The 27,453-nt window shown below is 41.5% G+C and overlaps 1 protein-coding gene across 1 annotated transcript in view; it reads right to left on the bottom strand.

Moving 5' to 3' along the window:
- gfra1b (gdnf family receptor alpha 1b) overlaps nt 1–27,453 on the bottom strand; it is a 162,527-nt gene that overhangs the window by 27,249 nt on the left and 107,825 nt on the right. The window contains exon 4 of the mRNA XM_052027727.1: nt 12,493–12,838. Coding sequence (XP_051883687.1) covers nt 12,493–12,838 — 346 coding nt within the window. The remainder of the gene's footprint in view (nt 1–12,492; nt 12,839–27,453) is intronic.

Here is a 27,453-nt window from a genome sequence, read left to right as displayed (position 1 = left end):
CAAGAGTTGGAAACCCAGCTCCAACCACTGCAGCACCATGAGAGCGTGGAATGGGAGTGCAGTTTTGGGAGCAGCCACCTTGTTTCATTGATGATGACTTTGATATTCTGCTAGAAGTGGTGGATCCTTGGAGCGATAATCAAGGACCCAGATAAACCTCTAGGACTAAAGAGCCAATGGACTAGTATTGCTTCTGTCCACTGAAAGCATGTCAGAGCCTTAGATAGCCAGAGTAACTCTAGAAGGTACTGTCATTAAGATGAAGGAAGACATGGGGGTCACTTTTCTGCTGTATGTGTGGTCACACCCTCCCCCACCCTGCCATCATACTCATAGATGGAGACCCATGCTGAGAGTGGCCCAACTTCATTGTAAAACATGAGCTTGTTGGTCAGTCAGAGATGTGTGCTGTGGATAATGTTAAAAGTCTACAATGAGCACCATAAGATGCAATTAACATTGGAAACTCAGGCAGACACATGCATACAGCCACATCTTGTATGTAGTTGTCCAGTCAACACACTTTGTCTTCCAGCTACCTGACTGCAGGTTTTACACTTTGTTTTACTGGGAATTAAAAGGAAGTATGTTGCTCCAGAAAGTCAGAGATGTGCATCATGGACGTGAATGTCAGATGTACAACAATAAAAAAAATACTCAGAACTCCCGAGTCTAATTTTCCAATCGACAGGTCTTCCACCAGAAATGGGTCCAATTGGGTGGAAGCATGCTCAAATGGATTTAATGTGTTGTTGCATGTAACAAAAAGAAGTGCTCTAATTGCTAGGTTTACATCTGGTATAATTCAAAATAAGGAATAGCACTCTGTGTCATATTAAAGCATATGCAGTAAATTACCTAATGAAAATCTGAAATAGAGCTGATATATGATTTTGGCTTTGGCTGTTGGTTTGAGCACACATTGAATTCCTTTCATACTAATTGAATCAAAAAAATCTTTATATTTACCTTTGGAATGGTTCCTTTAGTTCTATTCAGAAGGCAGCCACATTATTTCACCAAAAGGCACTTGCAGAATTATAACTGCCTGCCTCAGTAATATATACAGTATTTCAATACTTATAACATGTTGTCTTGATATGACACATAGACCAGATTTTTGCTTATGTGTCGCAATCACTCATCAGAAGGACTAACATGACTATACTAGTTTGTTTACATCAACAACTAGACTTAGAACTCAAACCAACCAGCATTCAGATTATTTCTGTCTGCTCCATTTTGATCCCATACACACAAAGGAATTCTTTCAAGCAGGAGACTGATTGTGAAATAGCCACCACAAATAGATGGGATAAATGATGATAATTGCAATTTACTGTAGTGTTGCCCAAAATTTTAATTCATTCAGTAAAACATTTTTACATGTGCTTTGTTATAATTTACATGAACCTTGACATTGCTATTTCTGTTTGTTTAAAGGGAACACTATTAGTCACAATGAAACCAGCTGGTAGGACTGAAACTTCAAAAATGTCAAAATATGCATTCATGTCAAGAAGACACTGACAGATGTCAAATTCTACATACATTTTAACTTCATGTAAAGCATTTGTTTGACACCAATGTTGGAATAAAACTTCTCCTGTTAAGGAAGTGCATTTATATAAAAACATAGCCCAGAAGATTTTATACTATGTCATATTTTCAAGGATTGTACAAATGTTACACTGAGGCTCATCGGGTATATTTATCTACCAGCAAAAACAACATTTCAGAAATATTCTGTTTTAACTTGCATTTCGTTTTTAGTCTGTGTGCTTGGTTTGGGGGTTTGATGGCATCTGACATGGTTCAATGCTATAGATTCGAATTATGACTTTCTGAATCAACTAATACTTACTCTTTCATTTCTCCAGATTACATGTCCTGCTGGCAGCAAGTGCAGTGCCTGATTCTTTATTAAAAGTAATAAAACAATTTTGCTGCTAGCATTTAACATTGGAGGTAACAATGTGCCAAAAAGACAGACGAGCAATTGCAGATAGGTCTGCAGCGTTATGTACCGTATCCTCATTTATTTTCTCAAAAGTCCTCAGAGATTTCTAGAGACTTAAAAGGCATCTTTCCATTTTTTCATACTCAGACATAGCCCTGAATTGTATGTTCAAAGGGCCCAGGGATACACAGAAAGTTGACTTAAGTTGAAACCAGCCTTCATTTTCTTTGCTCTGAGCCCTGGCTAAGATGCAAATAAATAACGGTGGCCAATTGATTGGGTATCTTGCCACCACAAAATGTCATAGGCAGACATGAAATGCAACAGAGCTATGGAAGATAGAATTCTGTGTGAGGGAAGCATGTTATTCACTTTGAATCTGGGAAAGTATGCAAAATATTAATAGTTGCATTGAAGAAATTTAGGCACCCAAGCATAAAAATCACTGAAAGACAGCAGTCCTGTTCAAAACAACTAAGGGAATGCTGGCCTTCAGCTAAACTTTGAGGCGGTGATGGTTTAATTATACAGAATCTTGGTCCTTTTGGAAAACAGATAATTTTGGGCATTGAGTCTAAGGAAAGAAATGTCATCCTTAGAAGGTGCACAGCAAAGATTCACCAAAATTGTACAAAAGTTTAGTTCTGAAGACAGCCACTTGACTTGCCTCAACAGCTGAATTGTTTATGCAACCTAAGGAATTAAGTTGGGCACATATATTCTATTTTATCTCATGTGGGAATTCAGGTATAAATAGGTATAAACTAAAGCAACAAACAATCTGCTTGAGGAACTCAGCAGGTTGAGCAGAGTCTGGGGGGAGGGAGCAGGGGAAGGAATTGTTGACATTTCGGGTCAAAACCCTGCATCAGGACTGGGATAACCTGATATAAACTGAAAATTGAAACTAGGGGCGTTAGGAATGGTAATAGGAGGCACTTTTTTCACACTAAAGCAAGAGGAAATATGGAACATACTCGCACTAGAGGATATACATACTAAGTCAAATGAAATTTTCAAGACTGAGTTTAAAACATTGGCCTAGAATTTGATGGGACCAGAAGCCATTTTTTTTTACTCACTGCTCCTCTCCCTGATCCACTATTACCTTGAGCAGGCAGCAATTCCATATAAACACTGGTGCTAAATTGATTGGTGAGGCCCTGTGTAGAATGTTCCAGACAATCACAAGCATTCAAAAACTATTTAAACTAATCACACAATTCAGCAATGTTGTTTTTAAAAATGAATACTTCAAAACACTTAAAATATCTTAAAACAATTAAAGACATTAATATTAACTGATTTAAAGCAAAATTCATAAATTATCTGAATCTTGCCTCACTCCTTTGCAGCTATAGCTCTTCATTGAGATGAATGTAGACACTACACCTCTATCAGATATAACCTAGTGCATTTTCAGCACACAAGCTTCTCAACAACAAAACTGGGGATTTGCAGGAGATTGGTGCACCATTGTTGTAGTCCCTGAGGAATGTATCGTTTGTGTGAGATTACAAGCAGTTATTGAGAAAATCAGGGCAATCTTTATTGAGCCAAGGTATTGAGGATTGCGTAATAGATGGAAAATAAATGACTCTGAGGAGCTAAACAGCCACAATCTGGCTGGAAGGCCAAAAAACCTAATCCTTATCCCAAGCTACAACTGATTAGTTGACAGGTTTACCAATAACAAAAACAAAGGGTGAGATCAGTAGAGTGGTACAATGTATTTTTTGCATTTTTTTAACATTTTAATTTTAATCTATGTGCCTATTGGGGTCAGCATGATATGGAAACTGACATAATCCAGAAATGCTTATCGTATGTATAAGACTTGCTTCACGCAATTTATGAGGCTCAATATATTATTTATCACCAGGAATATAAATCTTACAATACAGCTATCCAGAGATATTAACCCATGTTTGCTTGAAAATTAAATTGCTATCTGCAAGTGAGAATACTGTTCACTCTTCAGTTACATTAAGGCAAAGGTTATGAAGGTCCCAGACATGTGTTTAGACAATTGGAGGTACATGGAAGCTCAAGGCAAGGAAATACCATAATAAACTAGTGGAACTGTTAGGCCCAAAAAATTGATGACCAATCTGCCAGTCTCCATAGTAGAAAGTAATTTATTGCCAATAATTTTTTTTTATTAAGAGATACAACTAATGGCTCTGTTAGAAGCCTTTAATAATTATGAAAATAAAACACTTGACCTAAACTTACATGCTAACCACTAGCTCTGCCATCACAGAAACAACAATGCAAAACAGGAAGATTGTGGATTTTAGACGTTTGGAGGACTGGACCATTGACAGCGGGTAGGAGAGAGAATGGGGGCCGTGGAGGGAAGGTCAAGCCTTCAGTTAGTGGGCTGAATTAAGGGTGGTTCCAAGACTTTGTGGATTTAGGTGAGGGAAAGAAATGGTGCAAGATGTGTATTGTACTTTCTAGGCTTGGGTTGAGTTGGAGCATTGGGGTGGGGAGGATTTGTGGACATAATTGGGGAGAGGCAGGATGTGTTGTGAGATGATGGGTTGGCATTGAGGGGTAAGAGAAAACTTGAATGGAGCCTGCTTGAAGGAGGAGCCATGTGTTGGATTCAACGATCACAGACTAAATCTGCCTAGTCCCTATAAGTAGTGCAGAATGTAGCTTCAGCCACCTTGTCAAGACCTGCTTCTATATGTTTGACCTGTGCCATTAACCTTAACTTTGTGCAAAAATCTTGAAACATGCTTTGCATGTCTTTTGATATCCTTTCCCAAGTGACATGAATAAATGCCTTACACGTATGGACAGAACAGCACAAATTTGACATCCTATGTAACTTGTACAGTAAGTACTTGATCACATGATCGTTTTTTCAAGTCAAATTCCACTTGTGTACAGCACACAAAAGAAATCTATATGAAATAATTTCTTGGTCCTGGCCTCTAGCTTGAGCCTGTTATACTCTGGGCATTGCACTTCATAGTGTTTAAAGTATAAAAAGATAAGTTTTTTTTTCTCATAGCAGCAGAATTAAACCTTGAATTTCTCTGGCTCTCATCATCGTAATACTCTGCATTATTCAACTCAAGCAATGGCAAAGAACATTTGATGGTACCTTGGCACAAAATTTTGAACATTGAATTTTGAGATCTGCAACTTTTAAGTTGCCAATTATCAGTTACTCCTTAGCTTTTCTGGTAAGGAGCCTATTTTAATGTTCAGTACCTCCTGTTGGAATTTCTTAATAATTTAAGAAGCACAGGGATAGACTTTTCCCTGGAGTTGCACTGAATTTCCAGCATCACTCCATCATGGGAGAGTATGTGGTAAAGGGCGGGGGGGGGGGGGGGGGGTGGATGTAAAGACTAATCTAAATCGGGAATTGCTCTGCTGAAGCTCCACTGCCAGAGAGAATCTGGAGTGCAATCTGTCCTTTGTGCTTTGGTACATGCTGGAGAATTTAAATGCCTCCAAAGGAAATGTGATGAATTGTGGAGGCAGGTAATGCTCTGGAGGTTGGCAACTGCAACTTCTAACACTTTCCTCAGACACGTTTCATGTTACAGGCAGAGCTGGGTACTCAGTGAATTACTTTTAAATCCAGAAGTATGAATTAGGAGCAAGTGTAGGCCTCTTGAGTTCTCAAACCTGCTCTCTTATTTAAGACAAACATGATTGATCTAATTACAATCTCAACTTTACTAATGGTTTAAACTATTGCTCTACTATACACCTCTACTTGGAAAAAATATATTCAAAGGTTTTTCTCCCACTGGATTAAATGTGTGACCCTTTATTTTCAAACAGTGATCACTTTTTTTAGGAACATCCTCTCTGCATCTATGCTGTCAAGACCTACCAGGACATTACATATTTGAATCATCCCTAAACAAATCAGCCTAGCTTGTCCAACCTTTCCTCACAAGACAATCCATTTGTTCAGGTAAAATAACCTTCTCTGAACTGCTTTCAATACATTAACATCATTTCTTAAATAAGGAGATGAATACTGATAAGGTGTGCTCTTACTAATGCCTGATATAACTGAAGCATAATCTCCCTACTTCTGCATTCAATTCCCATAGCAATAAATGATGACATTCTTCTAACTTGCCTAATTATTTGCAGAACCTATATTCAATAAAACTCTTCTAATCAGTAATCCAGCTACTCAGAAACCCCAACCGATTGGCATCTGTCTCACTAGTTGATGTTTGCTGCTCTCCCTTTCCACTCAGTGGACCCTGATTCCTGAAAGGTCCTTTCAATTCACTGGGGCCCCAGTTCCCATAATTTCTTTAAACTTACCTGCTTCACTGTAAAATGTATTATAATACCGTGTAAAATCTAAAAAAAGAATTAAAAGTGTGTTGAGGTACTAATAGAGATAACATCCAATAATCTGGAGTTCTTACCACCGAAGTCCCAATTGTGCAAGATTATCAGAGTTTTACTGTATTAGCTTTTGCAACATCCAATTCCCTCTGCATCTCTGAGAGAATCTCTTACCAATTAGATAATATCTTTCATTTCAATGCCCTTCTAAAATGGACAACTTCAAATGATCCCATATGATACTCAAGTTGTCAGATCTTTGCTCACTCACTCAACCTATCTATATCCCTTTATAGAATCCTTATGTCCTCTTCACAACTTACTTTCCCACCTACATTTGAGTCGCAGGCAAAGTCAGCAACCATACCTTTGGTGTCTTTATCTAAGTAATTTAGTTAAAATTGTAAAACGTTGTGGCCCCACCACTGATCTTTTTGACAACACATGTTGCACCTGTCTGCACCAATGGTGCTCAGGTCGAGAGGGTTGAGAGCTTCAAGTTCCTAGGAGTGAACATCACCAATAGCCTGTCCTGGTCCAACCATGTAGACACCATGGCCAAGAAAGCTCACCAGCGCCTCTGCTTCCTCAGGAGGCTAAAGAAATTTGGCATGTCCCCTTTGACACTGACCAACTTCTATCGATGCACCATAGAAAGGATCCTATCTGGATGCACCATGGCTTGGTATGGCAACTGCTTTGCCCGGGACTGCAAGAAACTGCAGAGAGTTGTGGACACAGCTCAGCACATCATGGAAACCAGCCTCCCCTCCATGGACTCCGTCCACACCTCTCGCTGCCTTGGTGAAGCAGCCAGCACAAAGACCCCACCCACCTGGGTCATTCTGTCTTCTCTCTTTTCCCCTCTCCCATCAGGCAGAAGATACAGGAGCCTGAGGGCACATACCACCAGGCTCAATGACAGCTTCTATCCCATTGTTTTAAGACTATTGAATGGTTCCCTTATACGATGAGATGGACTCTTGACCTCAAAATCTATCTTGTTATGACCTTGCACCTTATTGTCTACCTGCACTGCACTTCCTCTGTAGCTGTGACACTTTACTCTGTATCCTGTTATTGTTTTTATCCTGTGCTACCTCAATGCACTGTGTAATGAATTGATCTGTACAAATGGTATGCAAGACAAGTTTTTCACTGTACCTCGGTACAAGTGACAATAATAAACCAATATCAATACCAAATACCAACAAGAAAAAGACCTATTTATGCCTATTGTTTGTTTCCTGTTAGCCAGCCAATCTTCAATCCACTCCATTGTGTTACCTCCTACACCATGAGCTTTCATTTTCCACAATAGCCTTTGATGAGGCACCTTACCAAATGCCTTCTGGAAATCCAAGGATAATAGATGAGCGTCATACTAAAATTATAGTTACAAACATGAAGTGGGTAAAACTCCTGTCCTGATAATGTTGTGCTGCAGTAGGGGCCAGGAGAAATACCAGCTTTGTGGTTCAAAGCATGTACACTTGCGGTCATCTTCCCCAGTATTTCCTATGTGACTTGGCATCAACTTTTCCTTTGGTATCACTTCCGTGAAATACTTCAGGACATTTATGCTACATTTAAAGCTGTTGCTGTTCTGGATGGGTTAAGAGTCCTTGAGGTGGGAACTCCTGATGGCACTTTATCGATGGCTGTATGAAAATTATTATATTTTTATGCAGGGTTTGTGCAAGTAGGGGAATGGGTCCACCCCTATAAACACAATAAGAGTGAGAATATGGAGACAAGAACGGTTGTTCAATCATAACACCAAGGACTCGCATGTCCTTCCAAAAGCCAGAAAATTTGAACTCCTGATAGGGCACGTACTTTTTCAATTAAAAGCTGGATTCTGTGTTCTCAATTAAAGGAATAGCAGACCTGGGAGTACTAGATTTTCCTCTGTCTGCACTCAGAGTCAGCAACAAGCACTCTCACATCACGACCTTTATAAATACTGTATAATTCAAAATACAAGGCCTCCACACTGTTCCAATCTCCAAAGAACATAACTGTTGCTGTACTGTGATGATTTCAATTCTCATATCATCAGTTCTTGAGGCCACTCTATATTTTATTGTCTTCTGCACACGTAGATAAGACGATTGTTCTGGTTTTGCTTAGGAATCAATCAATGTCACATCTGGTGAGCAGAAAGTCCATAGTGGGTGCAAGTTAGTGCTGAATACTGGGTGCATTACATTGTTTTTAAAAATGCTATTGAGTACATTGTGCTCATTAGCTGTACTGATGAACCAGGCTCAGTTAAATTCTTGTGAAATAATGCCAGAAAAGTGATCCTCAACAGTAAAATAATTACCGACACATCGAGGAAATTAACACTTCATTTTAGGTTGGCAATTGCACACCGGTCTCTGCACAATGTAAATGCTCTTTCACAAATAACACAAGATATGAACAACACTCATGTCAGCAGGTTATCAAGTCTTAATAGAGCCTTGCCCCATGGAAACAGGTTATGCAACCCACCATGATGCACCGTCGTCAAGCACCCATCTGCACTGCTCCCATTTTACCTCTTGAATCCTCTTCAACTTTGCTCCCTGCCTTCAGTTCTCCTAACAGCCATCTACTCTTGGGACCATTTAAAGCAGCCAATTAACACACCAACCAACAAATCTTTGGCACGTGGGAGGAAAGTGGAGCACACAAATGAGAAACCCACACAATCACAGGGAAGGCGTTCAGACAGCACCCAAGGTCAGGGTCGAACCCAGGCCTCTGAAGTTGTGAGGCAGCAGGGATAACCACTGTGCCATTTAGCACCTTCACTTAAAACAATAATTGGGAAATTACAGCACATCCAATTCCCTGGACACAGTAAATTCAGAATTGAATTAATTCCATAGGAAGAGTGAAGTTGGTCTCCGATGAACCACAGCAATTCAATAGAGACACACAAGGCCAAATTTCTGTTGACATTTTGCATCCCCATTGAAAGTGAATTTGACCCTCTCAAAGTCTGAACTTCTCCCACTGACAAGCAAAGTCGCTTATTGTCTAGAAATTGGACCTATTAGTGTTTTTCATGTACAACGCACACAACAAAGCAATTTAGCGTAGATTAGATCATGCTAGTAATCATTTCCAAGTGAAATAGCACCCATCAAAAAACTGGCACAGGCACATACATGTGTGGTTTACCTTAGCACCTTTTACATTCTTCCGGTGTCAAGCATGCAGCTTGTGAAACCACTGATCGTGCAATTAATGCTTCTTTCCTTGCTACCATAAGTTGGAGCTTTTGGATGCAACCCACAATCTTCATTGAACAGTCACAGTACAACCAGCATTTCTTTGCATTACTTTGTTGCACTTATGTCTGTGTAAGAGGACCCTTTTCTGATAATGGAAGACCGGACTGTGCAGCACTGGAACTCACTGCAGACTGCTCAAACACCTTCCAAAATTCAGAGTATTAACAGTCCCAACTGTTGGCCTAAATGTCTTGGACCATGTCACTGTATTCCTCCATGTGGCTGCAGCCTGGCTGTTGGAAGATCTTGCCTTCAATGACTGGCTTCAGGTTGCTGTCCAGGGTATATTGAAGGAGCAGTCTGGAATTGCTGGCTGTGCAGTACAGGTGAGCACCCCGCCTAAGAGCCCATGGTGCTGGATCAGGGGGAGACTGCATGGAGGCAGAAGGACTTTGTGTGGCCAGCACAGCAGCTGTCACCTACAGGAGGTCAAAGTCTCCAGGGCCCATACAACCTCCTGTGAGAGCATGGAGATGACTCCTCCAACTTCTGTGTCTTCCTTTCTAATACCATGCATTTAAGGTGAGAGGGAGAAAGTTAAAAGCAGATGCGCAGGGCAAGTTTTTTACACAGAAAGTAGTGGGTGCCTGGAATGCGCTGCCAAGGGTGGTGGTGGAGGCAGATACAATAGAGGTGTACAAGATTGACACATGAATATTCAGAGAATGGAGGGATATGGACCATGTGCAGACAGAAGGGATTAAGCATCATTATCTTAATTAGTTTGGCACAACATTGTGGGCCAAAGGGCCTGTTCCTGTACTGTTCTGTGTTCTATGTTCTTTGTTCAGTCAACCAGGCTGAGAATGCATTAACCATCTCTGTGTGCATCCACATCAGCCTCATCACAAAACCTTTCCGATCATGGTCCCTCATCTGTGTCCCCTTGGGCAGGACCAAAGGACAGACTATTTTTGGACAAGCTCCTGCTCTACACTCCCTATACTTGGTGCTGAGCTGGAGCTCACTGGCGCATGATATGCTTCTCTGCAACCTGTGTCCCCCTATGCCAATCTCTTCATCTGGCATGGCCTCTCCTGACATCCTGCAAAGACAAAATAGAAATGTTTGCTTTCATAAGCTGCGGCCAAAATACCTTTATGTTGCCCAGCAACACAGAGGGCTCCATGTTGTTCAAATAAAATGGTGTGTGGCAATTGCAATGCAACATTCTTAGTAAGCTTACCTGGCAGACAGTAGACATCATTTGCTTGGTTTGGGGCTTAATAGGTCCTCTGTTCATCAACTTCTCCACGTGGGTGATGTGCTAAATTCGAGAAGAAACCCCTCCCAATGTGGGTGGCCTTCCTCCTTTTCCTGGTGATCTTAGCCTGAATGAAGGACATGGAATAAACTTGACCTCTGTGTGGGCTCTGTATGGAGCAGAATGCCAGTGGTGGGCTTAGAGCATGTCTTGGTGTAGATCAGGTTGCCATGTATAGTGGTTGTTGATGGAGTAACTATATACTGTATATGCACTTGTGTTTGTGTGTGAGAAAGAGAGAATGTGTGCGTAAGAGACAGAATAATTGGGAGCATGTGAAAGCGATTTTTATATGTTTGCTAACACCAAACATAATGCCAGTTTATTGTCCCAACAAACGTAAAATCGAATTTCCATATGTGCTCGTCTCCACCTTCAGCAGTCCCTCAGGATGACTTGCTGTTTCAATCCAGTTTTATAGAGTTGGAGATGGCTACCCAAAACGTAGACTCTTGTGCTGATGGGGCAAGAGGTGCTTACAGGGCAGGTGGATGGTTAGTTTGTGAGGTGGTGTGCTCCTTCCACAACCGACGCTGGACTTCAGTGTGCTCCTTAAAGGCATGGCCTTGGGGTTCTCATCTGGAATACTCCTCCAGGTGGAGCAATCATGGGTCAGTACTTCCCAGAAATCATTTCTTTAAGGACATTTTGGACACTTTCTTAAATCCTTTTCTCTTTCCTCCTGATAACCTCTTCCCATAACCGAGCTTGAAACAGCACCTCTGTTTTGGGAATCTGGTGATAGGCAGGTGAATTATAGGCCTGCCCAACACAGCTGTTGGCGATGTTGGCCTGGGAGGAGAAGCTGACATTGATTCACATTTACTTCCAGTGAACTTGTAGGATTTTGTGATCACAATTTTGGTGATATTTTCAATTTCATTGAGATGCCTGTTGCAGGTAGCCCAGGTCTCAGAAGCATATAAGAAGCATGCTGACATGCTAACCTTACTCAGACTGCTAAGAAGCACTGTGGAACTGACGAACGTTAGCAGATATATGATTGACAGGATTGGTGGAGAGAATACTACCTGCTCTGCAGCCTAAGGGTGAATAAGTGCTTCAGTCAATCTGTAGTGGTTAATGCATTCGTAAAGAATATATTTATGATCCTCCTAACACATTGTAACCAGATCAATTCTTTCCTCACTGAAAAAAGATTAAATGAGAAAGCTCAGTATGTTGTTAAAAACCCAAACGGGAACAAATTATCAACAAATAGCTTATAACTTCATTCCTTGGTGGGACACGGAATGCAATTGCTAGAGTATTATTCTACATGTGTTGTTGCAATATATAATTGAGGACACTGAGAATTATAATAAAGTCCATGGAGTAAAGCCAAATTATGCAACAGAAGCCAAGCTTTGTAGAATATATATAATTTTTAGCTTTTCCCACAGACTGCAGTTCATATTCCTCTATGTCTGGTATAAACCCCTAGATAATTTGTTTCAGTTATCAGCTATTCTACTGGAACCAGCAACAAGAAACAGGCTTCCATTATTTAGCTCCAGCTGTCAGGTTTCCCCAGTTGCTCAATACCCTGGTGGAAATTCTGAAACCAAAGCCTGGCAAGTTCAGCAGCTATAAAGTTCTTTCTGCACTCTCATTAATCACTCCTCTGCCAACTGGTATCTTACCTGCAGATGTAATTTGTCTTGCACATACCAGCCAAAGACAGGCAATTTGGCTTTTCTTTGTCCTGGTATGAACAAATAGGCACAATCGTCTGCCGTCTCCGTTCCGTGCACGCCGTGTCCCGGCAGGAGCAGAACAGCATTCCATAGGTGTACTTCGCAGGGACACGATCGAAGAACTGCCGGAGAGCTCTGTGGCATTTCCTCCGGTTGCAGATCTCTGACGCAGAGACACGGGCCGTGCAGGGCGAGATGTACATCGATCGGAATTTTTTGCAGTTGTCGTTTAAGTTGCAAGCTTTGGCAGCGTCCAAACAGCTGTTCCCCTTCGAACCTATTGGTTCTGCACCTATTGCAATAAAAAAATTATGTCATATATACAATTATGTTAAACTTTGCACTGTTGCCTGTTGTTGCGGCCATTCCATTATACATAACGTGACAGTTTTCGAAAGCTAGCGATGAAGTTGGTTTTCATGTTGTTGCAGGTAATTTGTGATGTTGGCAGCTGGACGATGAACGCATAGACAACTATCCAACACTGAGCTCTGGGACAAGCAGATATGTTCAGTAAATACATCCAGTGTTAAACATTCTTTGCTCCTAAGTGTTCGTTTGTCGTTGCTACTGACCTGATTGAATCCATCCACTCATGCGTGCTTTGAAAAAGCAAAATTTTTTGGAAATATGGGGAAAGACAGGAGCAGGCCAAATTGAGCAGCTCATTCTGTGCTGAAAAATTCATGATGGTGCCAGAAGATATATCATTGATAAAGCAGAATACGAAACATGTACAACACCAGGCCTGCTCTGTACCTTCAAGGCACTTAGATTATAAGACTACATTCAAACAGTCATTGCAATGAGCTGATTACCAATGACTTCCATTCATCTCAACATTTGATACTGAAATGTTATTACTCAAGAACAATGAGGCAAAGTTATGCCTCACGGCACTCCTACAATTACAACGGATTTTGTGAATCCATGCTTTTGGCACAGAATCCATGCTTATGCCTGGATTGTATCACTGGCCAGCAGACAGGGATACTTTAAAGGACTGTGGGATTTTGCATTCATTAGAACTAATGGATGCCAGTACAGGCAAGGCAGCCTGAGCACCCTCCTTGTTTGCTATATGACAACATGATTTTATTCGTCTTAATACTTAATTGGGGATAGGAAGTCTGGGGCAAATCTGAAGACAATGATGATATTGTATTCCACATTATAATTAGAGACAGATTGTTTAACATGGATAGAATGCTCTCTCTAAAAGCCTATCAGTATACTTCTGCATACATTTCATCAAGAATTGGTTAGTGCAATTCTCTACAGGTAATTTTGCCTACATAATATGCAATGGCAACATAATCTTCGATGGTAAAATTCTGCAAGATACAACAAACTACCTCAATTAACTGGAGATCTTCATAGACCTTAACAGCAACTACTCCCTGATCTGAAGAGAGTTAGTACCTTTACAGTAATGGCCTTACCTACAACTGTCATCGGGCTCTGATTTGTATACCTAGGTGGCTTTTCACCTATTTCAGATGGGGAACTGACATCAGATGAGGAGGGACTGCCTTGCAGAATGCTTTCATTCAGTCTGCAAGGGTCACCCCCCAAGCTTCTAGTTGCCAGTCACTTTGATTCTCCATTCCAACCCACTCTGATGTCTCTGACTTGTGCCTCCTAGACTATTCTCAGTGTGAGCTCCAGGAACAGGCCCTCATCCTCTGACTTGGCAAATTACAGTCTTCGGGACTCAACAATGAATTCAACAATCTGAGCTAATCAACCATTCTAGTCTTGTGTCTAATACTTCCAGCACTTTTCCAGTACCTTCAGATGTTTCTCAATTTGCACCTCCCCAGATAAAGCTTTTGTTATTCATCCAGCTCCAACACCACTTATATCATTCAGACTCCCCTAGTCAGCACCATTTCACAGACCTTCTCTCCATCCGTCCCCATTCTCTACAACTTAAATCTTGTTTTTTCTCTAACTTTCCCAAGGTCTGACAAAACTTCATTGACTCTAAACATTATATATGTTTCTCACTCCAAAGATGCTTCCTGATCTGCTAAGAATTTCCAGGACTTACTGATTTATTTCGTACTTCCTGCACTGTGGTATTTTGCCTTTACCAACCTGATAATCTGAAGAGTGTGAACTTTATCTGAGCAGCTGAAAATTCAGTGTCCTGATCCTAACCAACAGGTCTACAAAAGATTGAATCTCAGTGAAGACTGTTGACAACCATGGCTGCACCATTGCCCTGACATTTCCTCAATCTTTCTTGCTGCAGTGTTGCCCCTCATTTCCAACAGACTCCCCGTGAGAGTGCAACGAATGAAAACTAATGGGGAGCTGTTCAACCTCTGGTGACTACTCTGCAGAATGAAGGTCAGCTGAAGCTCGGTAGTGGAGCTGCAGTATGCTGACGATGCTTGTGCATGCATGCACTTGGAGGACAAGCTCCAAGCCACTGTTGACTCATTCACTGAAGCATACTAAAGGTTGGGCCTTACACACAACAGACGCAGGGCAAAGGTCCTCTACTAACCTGACTGCTGAACAACATTGTCCTCTCACAATAAAGGTTCATGGCAAGATCCTGGAAAATAGGACCCCTCACACATCGGAACCATCCATTGGCAAAGGCAGACCTTGCTGATGAAATATACCTTCAATGTACTAACATTTCATTCATTGAGAAAAAGGGTACTTGAAGATCAAGGCCTCAGACTTGCTATAAAACTCATGGTCTACCAGTGGCCGTGGACCATCCTTGCCCTCTGATATTCTTCCTACAACAGGCACCTCAAGGCGCACAGAAGATACAATGTCTATGCAAAATCCTCCAAATTCACTGGAAGGACTAGTGAACCAACGTCGGTGTCATCTCCCAGGCCACATTCCCAACCTTGAAAACCTCATTCCAGTGAGTTCATTGGGAAGGCCACATTGTTGACATATCTGACACAAGGGTCCTGAAGCATGCACTCTGATTTGAGCTCTGTCACAGTAAGTGATTACCTGGTGCACAGTAGAAGAAATGTGCTCAGAGCTTCCTTGAAGAAATGCAACATTCCCACAGACTCTCAGGAATGCCTGGCCTATAACCACGCAAAGTGGAGAAGGAGCATTCATGATCATATTGAGGAACATGCATCAGAGCACACAGAAGCCCTGTATAAATGCTGGACCGAGCACACCTAACAAACCACCAACCTGCCAGCCAGCCCCTGCCCCATCTGTGGAAGAGTCTGTGGTTCCCACATTGGCCTCATCAATCATCTCAGAATCCACAGAAGCACAGTGGAAGCAGGTCATCTTTGATCCTGGGGAAGTGCCCAAGAAGAAGCTCTCTGCATGCGATCAGTTGAAAAAGCACACTCCAATAAATTGGAAGTTTGATCCTACCTACAAATGAAAAAAACAACAAGATGCTGGAGGAACTCAGCAGGCCAGGCAACATCTGTGGAGAAAAACAGACGGTCAACGTTTTGGGTCAGGACTCCAGTTTTCTACCTACAAATGTTGTAGGACTCTGATTTACATATCATGGCAGCCTGTCACCTATTACAGTTTTGCACCCAGAGGCCCATCTGAAATTTGCATTGGTTAGGCCAGGGGTATTGACAGAGTGGTTGAGGTGCATCACGCAACTCTTACTCTAATTTTTCGTTACTGGTTGTTCAATTCTCAGATGAAAAATCTGGAGCCAGTAGTTGAAAATTGTTACACCTGCATGGTCAGCTCAATTCAAAAGATCAGGAGCTTTCAAGTTGTTCAATGCACATCACCAAAGCAAATTAACTCACTGCTATTTGTGGGATATTGCTGTGTACAAATTTGCTGCTGTGGTTCCCTACATATCAATATGGAGCACACTTTAAAGGTTATTCTTTAACTGTAAACGAGTTTTAAATTTTCTATGTTTACTATCACCTATGCACTAATGGAGTGAAAGGGTGAAATTGAAAGATGGGTCCTTTATGGGAATCATAGATCATCCATGAAGCCTTCACATTAGACAGAATGCAGGGCTGTCTTATGGTTGCTGGCTGGTTTCCATGGGGAAATTAAGGAGTTTGTCCTGACAAACAATGAATGTTTCACCTGCTTGAAGCTTTGGAAATTCTGATCATGAGATTTGACAACTATCCGCTCTTGTTTGGAAGGAAGGGAATACTGCACTAAAGCTTCAAAGCAACAGCCACTGACAGTGTCATTGCTGACCTGGGACTTGTCTAGAAGTCTGGCTGTAGACTGTGTATTGCTATCAATGTTTCATGAATAATAGCCTCCTTAGTTTAATCATCTCTGACAAGCCAAGGGATGCACGTCTTTGTCTCTACCTACAAATAATTGGGTAAAGGCAGGCACGGCATGATTCTCTGAGTTCATTATGCTTCCTCTTCCTCTTAGAGAGTATAATGGCATGTCCAGAATGCTATGGTTACAGCTGGGCTGTGAGGCATGACTCCATTCATTGCAGTGTTCTCCCCGTGTTGCCCATTGATTTCAGTTTTACCAGAGTTTGACAGAACACTGCCTTGATGGCAAGAGCAGTCACTTTTGTCTTCCCTCCGGAGTTCAGCTCCTTGGTCCAAGAGTAGACTGATGCTGTGATGAGATATGGAGCCAACTGGTCCTGGCAAAACCTAAACTGGGCATTGGCTGGCACGTTATTGGTGAGTAAGTGCCACTGTTGTTGACAGCTTCTGTCACTTTACTGATGATTGAGAGTGGACTGATTGGGCAATGATTTGCCAGGTTGGATTTGTCCTGCTTTGTGTGGATAGGATGTATCTGGGCAATTTCCCCACATTGTCTGGTAGATGCTGTATTGGTTTGGAACAGCTAGGCATGACAGATTGCGGAGAGCAGGTCTTCAGTTCTACAGCTTAGATGTTGTCCTGTCCTACAACTTATGCTCTTCTCAGTGCTCTCAGCTGTTCCTTGATATCATGAGGAGTGAATCAAATTGACTGAAGACTGGCTTCTGTGTTGTTGGGGATCTCAGGAGGAAGTCGAGGTGGATTGTTCATTTGGCACATCTGCCTGGACATGTTTGAGAATGCCTCAGCCTTGTAATGAGTATGCTGGCTCCCACTGTCATTGAGGATGGGGATCTCCTTGGAGCCTGTTCCTCCTATTAGCTGTTTAATAGTGCAGTACCATTCACAACCAGACATGGCAAGACATTCAGAGCTTCGATCCAACCTGTTGAATGTGAGATTCCTCTGCTCTGTCTCTTGCATGCTGTTTGTACTGTTTGGCATGCAGGCACTCCTGTGTAGAAGCTTCACCACATTGGCATCTCATTTTTAGAGGTGCCCATCCCATTATGCTCTTCCGCACCCCTCATTGACCTTCTTGATTTCATTGTAACAGTAGATATTTTATTTTAAATTATAAAAAATATTCTTTTATTGTCCATTTGTAATTGCCATTGGTGGTGAACCCACCTTTCTGAACTACTGCATTCCTTCACTTTATCTCTCTGCCCCACTTCTCCTCTAACCTCTCTGCTTCTGGCCTCCTACAGTGTCCCAACAATGCCCGACGTAAGCTTGAGGAACAGCACCTTGTTGCTGTCTGGGCACAGCGCAACCATAAGGGCTGAAAACTGTGTTTAACAATTTCAGGTAACCAACCCTTTTTACTGTCTTTCTTTCTCCACAGATGTGGCTGCATCTTTCTGTTTCAATTTGTTCTTTTCTTTCTCTTTGCCAGTTTTCAAAACCATTGTTATTTTGACAACTCTGGAGCCTCTCACAGAGATTCCCCCTGTTCTCTGCACACCTCCTCCTCTCCACAAGGTAAACCTTACTTGTTCCATACTTTACCAGTGCTGATGAAGGATCCTTGACCTCAAATGTTGGCTCTGTTTTTCACCCGACTGATGCTGCTTGACCTGCTGAATGCTTCCAGAATTTTCTATTTTTGTTCCAGATTTCCAGCATCTGCAGTTTTTTGCTCCAAATGTAGATTTAAGGTTAATCAGCACAAGATCTGGAAGTAAGAGACACAAGAGACTGCAGATGCTGGAATTTGGAGGAATCTGCTGGAGGAACTCAGCAGGTCAAGCAGCACATTTGGAGAGAAAGGAATTGTTGATGTTTCGGGTTGAAACCCTGTATCAGGACTCAGGACATCAGGGTTTCAACCTGAAATGTTGACGGTTCTGCTCCCCCCACAGATACTGCTGGACCTGCTGAGTTACTCCAGAAGACTGTTTGTTGCTAAAGATCTGGAAGCAGTTATGTTTATCTAGAATACGATGGCCAAAAGCAGAGTGAGATTCAGTATACAGGTTCAAAGCGGAAAGGCATAAGTATTTGAAATAAAAATGGAAAATGCTGGAAATACTCAGCGGGTCAGTCAGCATCTGTGGAGGGAGAAACAGAGTTAACCTTTCACATCAATGACCTTCAATGCTTTTGGATAAGAATTTGAGGAAGCAAAACCTTTCAAGGGTATGAAAAAGAGAATAGTATCAATTGGACAGTTCTTCAATGTGTCAGCACGCCTGATGGTCTTTCTTTCCTCCAGTACTGTGATTTTTCATTCTTTGATTCCCATATCAAAACATCAGATAATGTTCCATAAGGTTTAAGTAATTCAGCAGGGATTGCTACTTGGTTTTGATAGATGGATAGAGGCTTCAGTTTTCCTCTAAAGCAGCAAACTTTCAGAATCAGGAATAAAAAATACATGTTTACTCCTCGAGGGGATTCTGCAATCTGCATGCCTAAGGAGCATTTTCTCCCCTTACTCCACACGTATTGAAGTCAGTCATAATTACCCTGAATGAGATGGACAAAATCAGCAAAGAAAAGACACTAAACTCACAATCTTCCTGGCGTACCTGCTACATTACATGCCTGGCATTTATTATCATACTGTTACTATTAGCATGATAGCTGGTTACTACAGCTCCACTTAATATTTAACACGTTTCTGTTGCTTTGCTTAATTATTGTATTTGGAAACATTTGTGTTATTACTGAATATTGACAATATCATGGAGTGACCTGGCATGGAGGAGTCTAACTACGCTGAGTCTAACAACATGACATAACTGAATAAATATTCTCCAAGCTGAGGTGACAAAATCTGCATATGCTGGAGCTGTGTTTGGACTCCCTGTGGAGCATCCAGGATGTGGGAAATGTCATGGATATTATGTTTAGCAAATTGGGCACACAGCAGATACAGAAAGAAAGGAGATGGGTGACAACCAGGAAGGGCAGTAAGTTCAGGCAGGTAGTGCAGGGGTCTCCTGTGGGCATTTCCCTCTCAAACTGGTATACTGTTTTGGATCCTGTTGAGGGAGATGGCCCCTCAGAAGAAAGCAGCATCAACAGCCAAGTTTGTGGCATGATGGTTGGTTCTGAAGCACTGCAGGGGAGGGAAAAACCTAGGCAAGCAGTAGTGGTGGGAGAGTTGTTTGTGAGTGGAACAGACAATTACTGCTCTGGCTGAGAGTGAGACTCTGGAATGGTATGTTGCCTTCCTAGTGTCGGGGGAGGGATGTTTCAGGTCAGGTACAGAATATTCTGAAGAGGGAGGGGGAACAGCCAGAGGTCATAATACACATTGGTACTTATGACAGAGGTAGAAATAGGGATGAGGCCCTGCAAAGTGAGTTTAGGGAGTTAGACAGAAGGTTTAAAAGCAGGACCTCAAGGGTTATAATCTCAGGATTACTCCCTGTGCCACATGTTAGTGAGGTTGGAAATAGGAGGATAGGACAAATGAATGTGGCTAAAGAGTTAGTGCAGGAGGGAGGGCTTTAGGTACTTGGATCACTGCGATTGTCTTTGGGGCAGGTAGGGTCTGTACAAGCAAAATGGGTTGAGCCTAAACTGAAGGGGGGGGGGGGGCAATATCCTTGCACAGAAGTTTGCTCACGTTACTTGGGAAGGTTTAAACTAATTTGGCAGTGGGGGTGGGAAGCAAATTATCAGTGCAGCAGATCAGGAGGAAAGTGTAGAGGATAAATCAAGTCCAGTAGGCAAAGCAGAAGCAGATTTGGGAGCATGGGAGGGCTGGCAGGCTGAACTGCATTTACTGTAATGCAAGGAGCCTCCCAGGTAAGTCAGATGAGCTTAGATCATGGATCAACACTTAGAATTATGATGTTATTGCAATCATGGAAACATAGTTGAGGAAAGGGCAGAACTGTCAGTTTAATTTTCTGCTGTACAGAAGTTTCAGACATGACAAAGGAGAATGCAAAAGGAGGGGTAGTCACACTCCTAATTAGGGAGAACATAATGGCAGCACTTAGAGAGGATATCCTAGAGGGATCATTCAATGAGGCCATAGGGTAGAATTTATGAATAAGAGCATAACAATCACTTTGCTGGGATACCATAGGCTTCTCAGTAGTCAATGGGAATTAGAGGAACAGATACAGGGCTATAGCAGTGGGGGATTTTAACTTTCCCAATATTGACTGGAACTGCCTTTGTGCAAGGGGCTTAGATGGGGTGGAATTTGTTAAATGCATCCAAGAAAGTTCTTTGAGACAATATATAATTAATAAAAACAAAGCAGTACTCAATCTTAAGAAATTAGAAGGGCAAAAAGGGGCTATGAAATATCCTTGGGAAGTAAGATTAAGCAGAATCCCAAGACATTCTATAAGTATATCAGGAGCAAGAGGGTGGCCAGGGAAAGAGTGGGTCCCCTTAGGGACCAAAGGGTATCTGTAGAGGCAGGCAATGTGGTTTTGGTTCTAAATGAATACTTCTCATCTCTATTCACTGAGCAGAAGGACATGGAAAATAATCAGTTCAGTGAGGGGTATGTGGATAATCTATTGCAGGTCAGTCTTAAGAAGGAGGAGGTGTTATATGTCATGGAATACAAAACGGTCGCTAAATCCCCTAGGCTGGATGAGATCTATCCCAGGTTGCTATGGGAAGCAAGGGAGGAGCTGGCTGGGGCCCCCGACCGAGATTTTTGATTCTTCATTAGCCACAGGGGAGGTGCCAGAAGACTGGAGGATAGCTCATGTTGTTCCTTTATTGAGGAAGGGTAGCAGGGATAAGCCAGGAGACCCTTATGTCAGTGGTAAGGAAATTATTGGAGAAAAGCCTAAGGCATAGGACTTATGTAATTTGCAAAAACAAGGGCTGATTAGGGACAGTCAGCATGGCTTTGTGTGGGGGAAATCCTGGCTCACTAATTTGATTGAGTTTTTTGAGAAGTTAACTGAGAAGATTGATGAAGGCAGAGAAGTGGATGTTGCCTTTCTGGACTTTAGTAAGGCATTTGACAAAGTCCTGCATGGTAGCCTGACCCAGAAGACTAAGGCACATGAGATCCAAGATGAGCTGGCTAATTGGATCCAAAATTGGCTTAGTGATAGGAGGCAGAGTTGGTGGTGGAAGGATGCTTTCTGATTGCAAGTCTGTGACCATTGATGCACTGCAGGGATCAGTACTGGGACCCTTGTTGTTTGTGATCTAAATTAACAACTTGGCTGTGAATGTAGGAGGTATGATTAGCAAGTTTGTGGATGACACAAAAGTTGGCGGTGTAGTGGATAGTGAGGAAAGTTGTCTGAGGTTACGGAAAAATAAGTCAGGCAGAAGTTGCGGACAAAATAATAATGTCCCAATATGGACCCTTTAATTCATGTCTCTTTGCCAACATACTAGCTTTTCTGTGAATAAAAAAGTGTTTAATTGCACATAAAAACTGTGTAAATGGGCTCAATTTCCTAGTACACACATTTACAATGGAGAAAGGATCTTAAGCTTGCATGTCAGTGATTCAAGAAAACAGCAAGTACTTGTAGATTTAATTGGTACCTTTGGGTGTTTCTGTTATTCAGCAGCATTCCAACAAATCAGCAGTCTGCTTCCTTATTGTGCATATACAAGATTAATTGCATTTCTTTTTACCAGTGCTATCGTACTCCAGCAGGTAATGGCGAACAGCAAACTGCTGCTATAGCAAAAGCTATAATGCTACGGATCTTACTGTCACTTCAGAGCTCCATTTAATATTACCATTTTTCAAATTTATGTTCCAATCCAATAATCTCACAAGAATTTTGTATTAAATCAGATAAAACAAGGTCATGGCTCTTGTAATTAAATCTCTAAGCGTCTTTGTCTCTTCCAGTTGACATGGTAAAAATTACATTCAATGTGTGTGCAGGCTCTTGAGGACACTCTTGGCTGATCATATAAATGGTTTCTCAGGCATTGAATTACAAGATGAAAAAAAATACGTTCAGCCTTTTTTTTATTAATAACCAAGAACTCAAGATACAAAGATGTAACAAAACATAACAAAAGTCCATTATGCAGGATTACAGAGATTTAAGCCAAGAAATTAATTTTAGTGTTTTTACCAGGAAACTGCTTAACGTGTTGGTTTGACATCTGTGTTCTTGACTTCAAAAGGGACACCAACTTATTTAGAAGAAACAAAATGGCTGATAGAACATTGTTATGCTAAAATGTTACCATACTGCCCAATATGACCAAAGATAATTTCCAGTTTTTCTTGTAAATTTAATTTTCTTTAGTACCCAGCATTTCTATCTTGAGCTACAGGGCTCAAGTGGGACTGTAGATCAGGCCCTGGTCAGTGGGAAGGGCATGGGAGAGAGGGAGGATGATCACGGGGACAAGGTGTAGTTGATACAGAGGGAACAGGTCTCAAATTTTAATTCTGGGGTGGCAGGTGACCAGAAGAACCCAAATAAGTAATTTGATTGAAGCATTATATCTGAGTTGGGTTTTCATTGCCCCTTTAAGTACCTGAATGAAATGTGCTGATGTGACGGTCTGAATTGCCGCCTTCTGTAAGTTTTTATGACTTGATGATTCTATGACTAAATCTCTCTATGACACCATTAGAATATGGTTGTTCCAGAAATACCCAATGAAAGGTGTTCCTTGAAACAATTTTCTGGGCAATGCTCTGGTGAAGGACTGTACAGAGAATGGCATCATTCTTTGAACAACTAATGCAGAAATCACTTCACTTGTTCAAGTGTATCCCACAGCAGGAAGTTCCTGGTTGAATTTTTTGATTCAACCCAGTAACAGTTGCAAACATGCAACTACTATGCTCAAGTTCCTTGTGGGGAGATGGGATTGGGGTTATGCAAGGGCAGAATGGACACTTATCCAGTCTTTCAATTATTTCTCACCATATCCTTGTGTTTATTCACTTGGTTTGATGCTGAAACCCAGTGAAATTGGGCAAAACACAGACACATTCAGTTTTACAAAGAATAAAATGCAGTATGTTTTGATGCCTTCTCATCAGATTTTTAAATAGGAATATGATTCTTTAAAATAACATTGCATTAATTTGAAATAAGTGACAAGAACCAGAAGTTCTTAATTAAAACTTTAAGACTGTCTGCTTTGATTATGTATTCCCTTCTCTGTAACGCAATCAGACCAGCAGTCCTTAAAGAGACTCCACTGCAGGTTAACACATAAAAGCTAAGTGCTCGTTTTTAAGACTGAATCTGTCAATTTGCTCTGCCACCAGAGTCCATGTGGAACCCAGTGGTGGAGCCAAATCTGGCTGAGGTTGTGCTGGGTGATGGCCTCCCTGATTCAGTGGCAGGTAGGGGATCCATGACCTCACTGATTTCAGTTGGAATTGGAATAGGTCACTTATACCAAAATATAATGAAAAACATTGTTTGTGTGCCATCCAGGCAGATCATGCCAGAAATAAGTACATTGACGGGGTAAAAAGAAAATAGAAGACAGAATATAGTGTTGTAGTTACAGAGAAAGTGCAGTGTAGGTGAACAAGTAAGATGCAAGGGCCACAACGAGGTAGATTGGGAGAACATGAATTCATCTTTAGTGTATGAGAGGCCTTCAAGAGCCTGATCACAGCGGGATAGAAGGGATTGTAAGGCTTTGGAGTTGATGGCCAGGAGGAAGAATATTTAAAAATTATTTTACTTTTATTTAATGTTTTAATAAGGTAAGTGTTTTCGCTCTTTGTTGTTTACAATTTATTTTCTTTTAAATAACTTTCAAGGTTTTTAATTATTCATTTCAATTTTAGGAATTTTTAAATCTTTCCAACTGTCAGAGGAAACCTAAAGATCACTTATTGCTTTTTACAGACAACAGAGCGGGATTGTGACAGCACTCAAATGCCGGGGCAGGGGCCTCCTCACTCCTCCACCACTGCTTGGGTCCACACCCTTCGACTTTGGGATGCTTCAGGCCAGTGAGAATGGCTCTCCACATCTAGTATAGGTAAGCACAGGCACAGGGGAACCAGGGGCATCAATTTGTCAATTCCAGACGAGGAGAAAGGGTCAGCAAGACCTATCCCAATAACATTTTGAGGAATTGGAATGGTCCCGTCCAAATGCACACATGGGTTATTTTGAATGAATAATCGGTGTGTTAAGGGAATTTTTTAATAGGCCTGCCATCGTTCAGAGAAGGGTAATTTATACTTCCATGTAGTAAAGAAGACATCTGGGCAAGATGGAGATAGTGATTGATAAAGTGGCATAAAAGATACAATATTTAACAGAAATGATAACCTGCTGGAGCACATGGCTTAGGTGACTCGGTTCTCACCCTAGTTCAGTATGTCTGTTCATTCACAGAATGCCAGTCTTATACATTTGACATGCAGTGAGCAAGACTATCCTTCACTGTCTTGAGACAAATCAATCAAATACATTGCTATTGCTAAGAACCAAATAGTAAGCTGGTAATAGCATAGCTAGAAAACTGCAATCTATAATTTATTACTTCCATTTCAAGATAACGTTCCCTGCCAATGACTAATGTTAACCTAAAGATTTTAGTAGGATTGGACGGAAATCATTTATGATTCACATTATTTGCAAGGCTTTCTCATAGGCTGAAGCAGCCCTGGGCCATAATAATAGTCATTATATGAGGAGATACTCCTCCTTTCAAATAATAAAGTACATCAATTTGACACCCCCGTCATTCGAAATGTTCACCCTTATAAATAAAAGTACATAAACTCCACATCATCATAAGCTTTTTGTCTCAGTGGAAGGTTGCTACCAGCTAACTATAGAATTAAATGGACCATATGATTCTCTACTGTATTACAGTGCCTGCATTTTATCTTATGTTACAAAGGTACAATTTTGTTGAATAAAAAATACAACAGGACAAATTGTGCTAACATAAGCTAATAAATATGAGGGCATTGCACTCAGACTTGTTGGCAAGTAAGTTTATTTTGTAATTGCAAGTGAAGAATACATCAGAGAAAGTATTATCACTGCCTGATCAACAATCTAAAAATAAAGGAACTTATTAAAATTATTCAATTTATTCCGGCTGGTACTAAGTTTCATATATATGTGCTCCCACTACAGTATTCCCTCTGCACGGTTCCTGCTAATTTCCCTCACAAAATTATATTTATTTTTAGATAATCATTCATTGCAGCTAGCAGTACACAAGGTGCAAACTGGACCAATCAAGGCAACCTTTAATTGCTTCAATTTTTTCTGCTCAGTTGGGCACCTTATAGATGCAGAAACCCATTAGCAAGTTGAAGAGTTTCTCTCCCAGATTACCAAGAAATTCACATTGGTAATGTATCCCTTTAGCTGATACAGCATGCATATTTATTCTTTATGGAGATATATTCCAGTTATCGATGGCCTGAAGCTTAGCATGTCTTATCTAAGGCACAGAAATGCCCAAAAGCATTCAAGAACATGGCTGAGGTGTACCAGAGTAAAACTATGGAGAATATCAATACAGAACAATGTGATAAATCATAGTGGGGTTGGAGGGGAGAGGTGGAAAATGGGAGCAACAGTAGAAAATAGCAGATCGGCGGATGCTGCACTGAAGACACAAAGTGCAGATACTGGATTCTGGAGCAAAAAACAATGCTGGAGGAACTCAGCAGGTCACGCAGCATCTGTGGAGGGAAGTTTTGTGTCGAGACCCTTCATATGGACTGATGAAGAATCTCAATCAGAAACGTTGACTGTCCATTTCCCTCCACAGATGCTTCCTGACCTGCTGAGTTCTGGATGGTGGCACAGTAGTGTAGTGGTTATTGTAAAGCTATTACAGCGCCAGCGACCGAGGTTCAATTCCGCTGCTGTCTGTCAGGAGGTTGTACACTCTCCCCGTGTCTGTGTGGGTTTCCTCCAGGTGCTCCGGTTTCCTCCCACATTCCAAAGACGTACAGGTTAGGAGCTGTGGGCATGCTATGTTGGCACCAGAAGCATGATGACACTTGCGGGCTGCCCCAGCACATTCTCAGTAACGCAAAAAGACGCATTTTCACTGTGTGTTATGATGGACATGTGACTAGTAAATAAATATCTTAATATTTATATCTTCCTCCAGCATTTTGTTTTTAGCTCTGGATGCTGCAGTAAGTTGGTTTAGACACATTCTAAATGTGAGCTTGGGTGGGTGCAATAGGGACAGTGTGAGAAGTACGACGGAGAGTTAACCTGATGGGAGAGGATATTACCTAAAAAGGGAATACTTGATGTGTATTTCCAGCTCTGGGCCACAAACGGGCCTTCTCAGGTTCCTTTAATCTTAAAGCAGGTCACGAGAGCAGGTGGAGCGCTGCTACTGAGCACTTTACACTGAGAGCGGTGGGTGCCTGGAACGCACTGCTGTGGGTGGTGGTGGAGGCAAATATGATAGCGGTGTTTAAGGTGCTCTTAGATAGGCACATAAATGTGCAGAGGGTTATGGACATTGTGTAGGCATAAGGGATTCATTTAGTCAGGTGTTTAATTACTAGCTTAATTAGTTCGGCACAACATTGTGGGCTGAAGGGCCTGTTCCATCTACAACATCTGCTGCAAAATGAAAATCAACCAAAATCATGGAAGTGGCTCATCGTTGTGTAAACAGAAGGACCCAGGAGAGAAATTGCAAACTCTCAGTAAGTCTTCAGCTTTTCTAC

Source organism: Pristis pectinata, chromosome 12 (genome assembly GCF_009764475.1).
Source record: "Pristis pectinata isolate sPriPec2 chromosome 12, sPriPec2.1.pri, whole genome shotgun sequence".
NCBI classification, from domain to species: domain Eukaryota; kingdom Metazoa; phylum Chordata; class Chondrichthyes; order Rhinopristiformes; family Pristidae; genus Pristis; species Pristis pectinata.
This window is presented reverse-complemented; position numbering and strand designations above follow the sequence as displayed.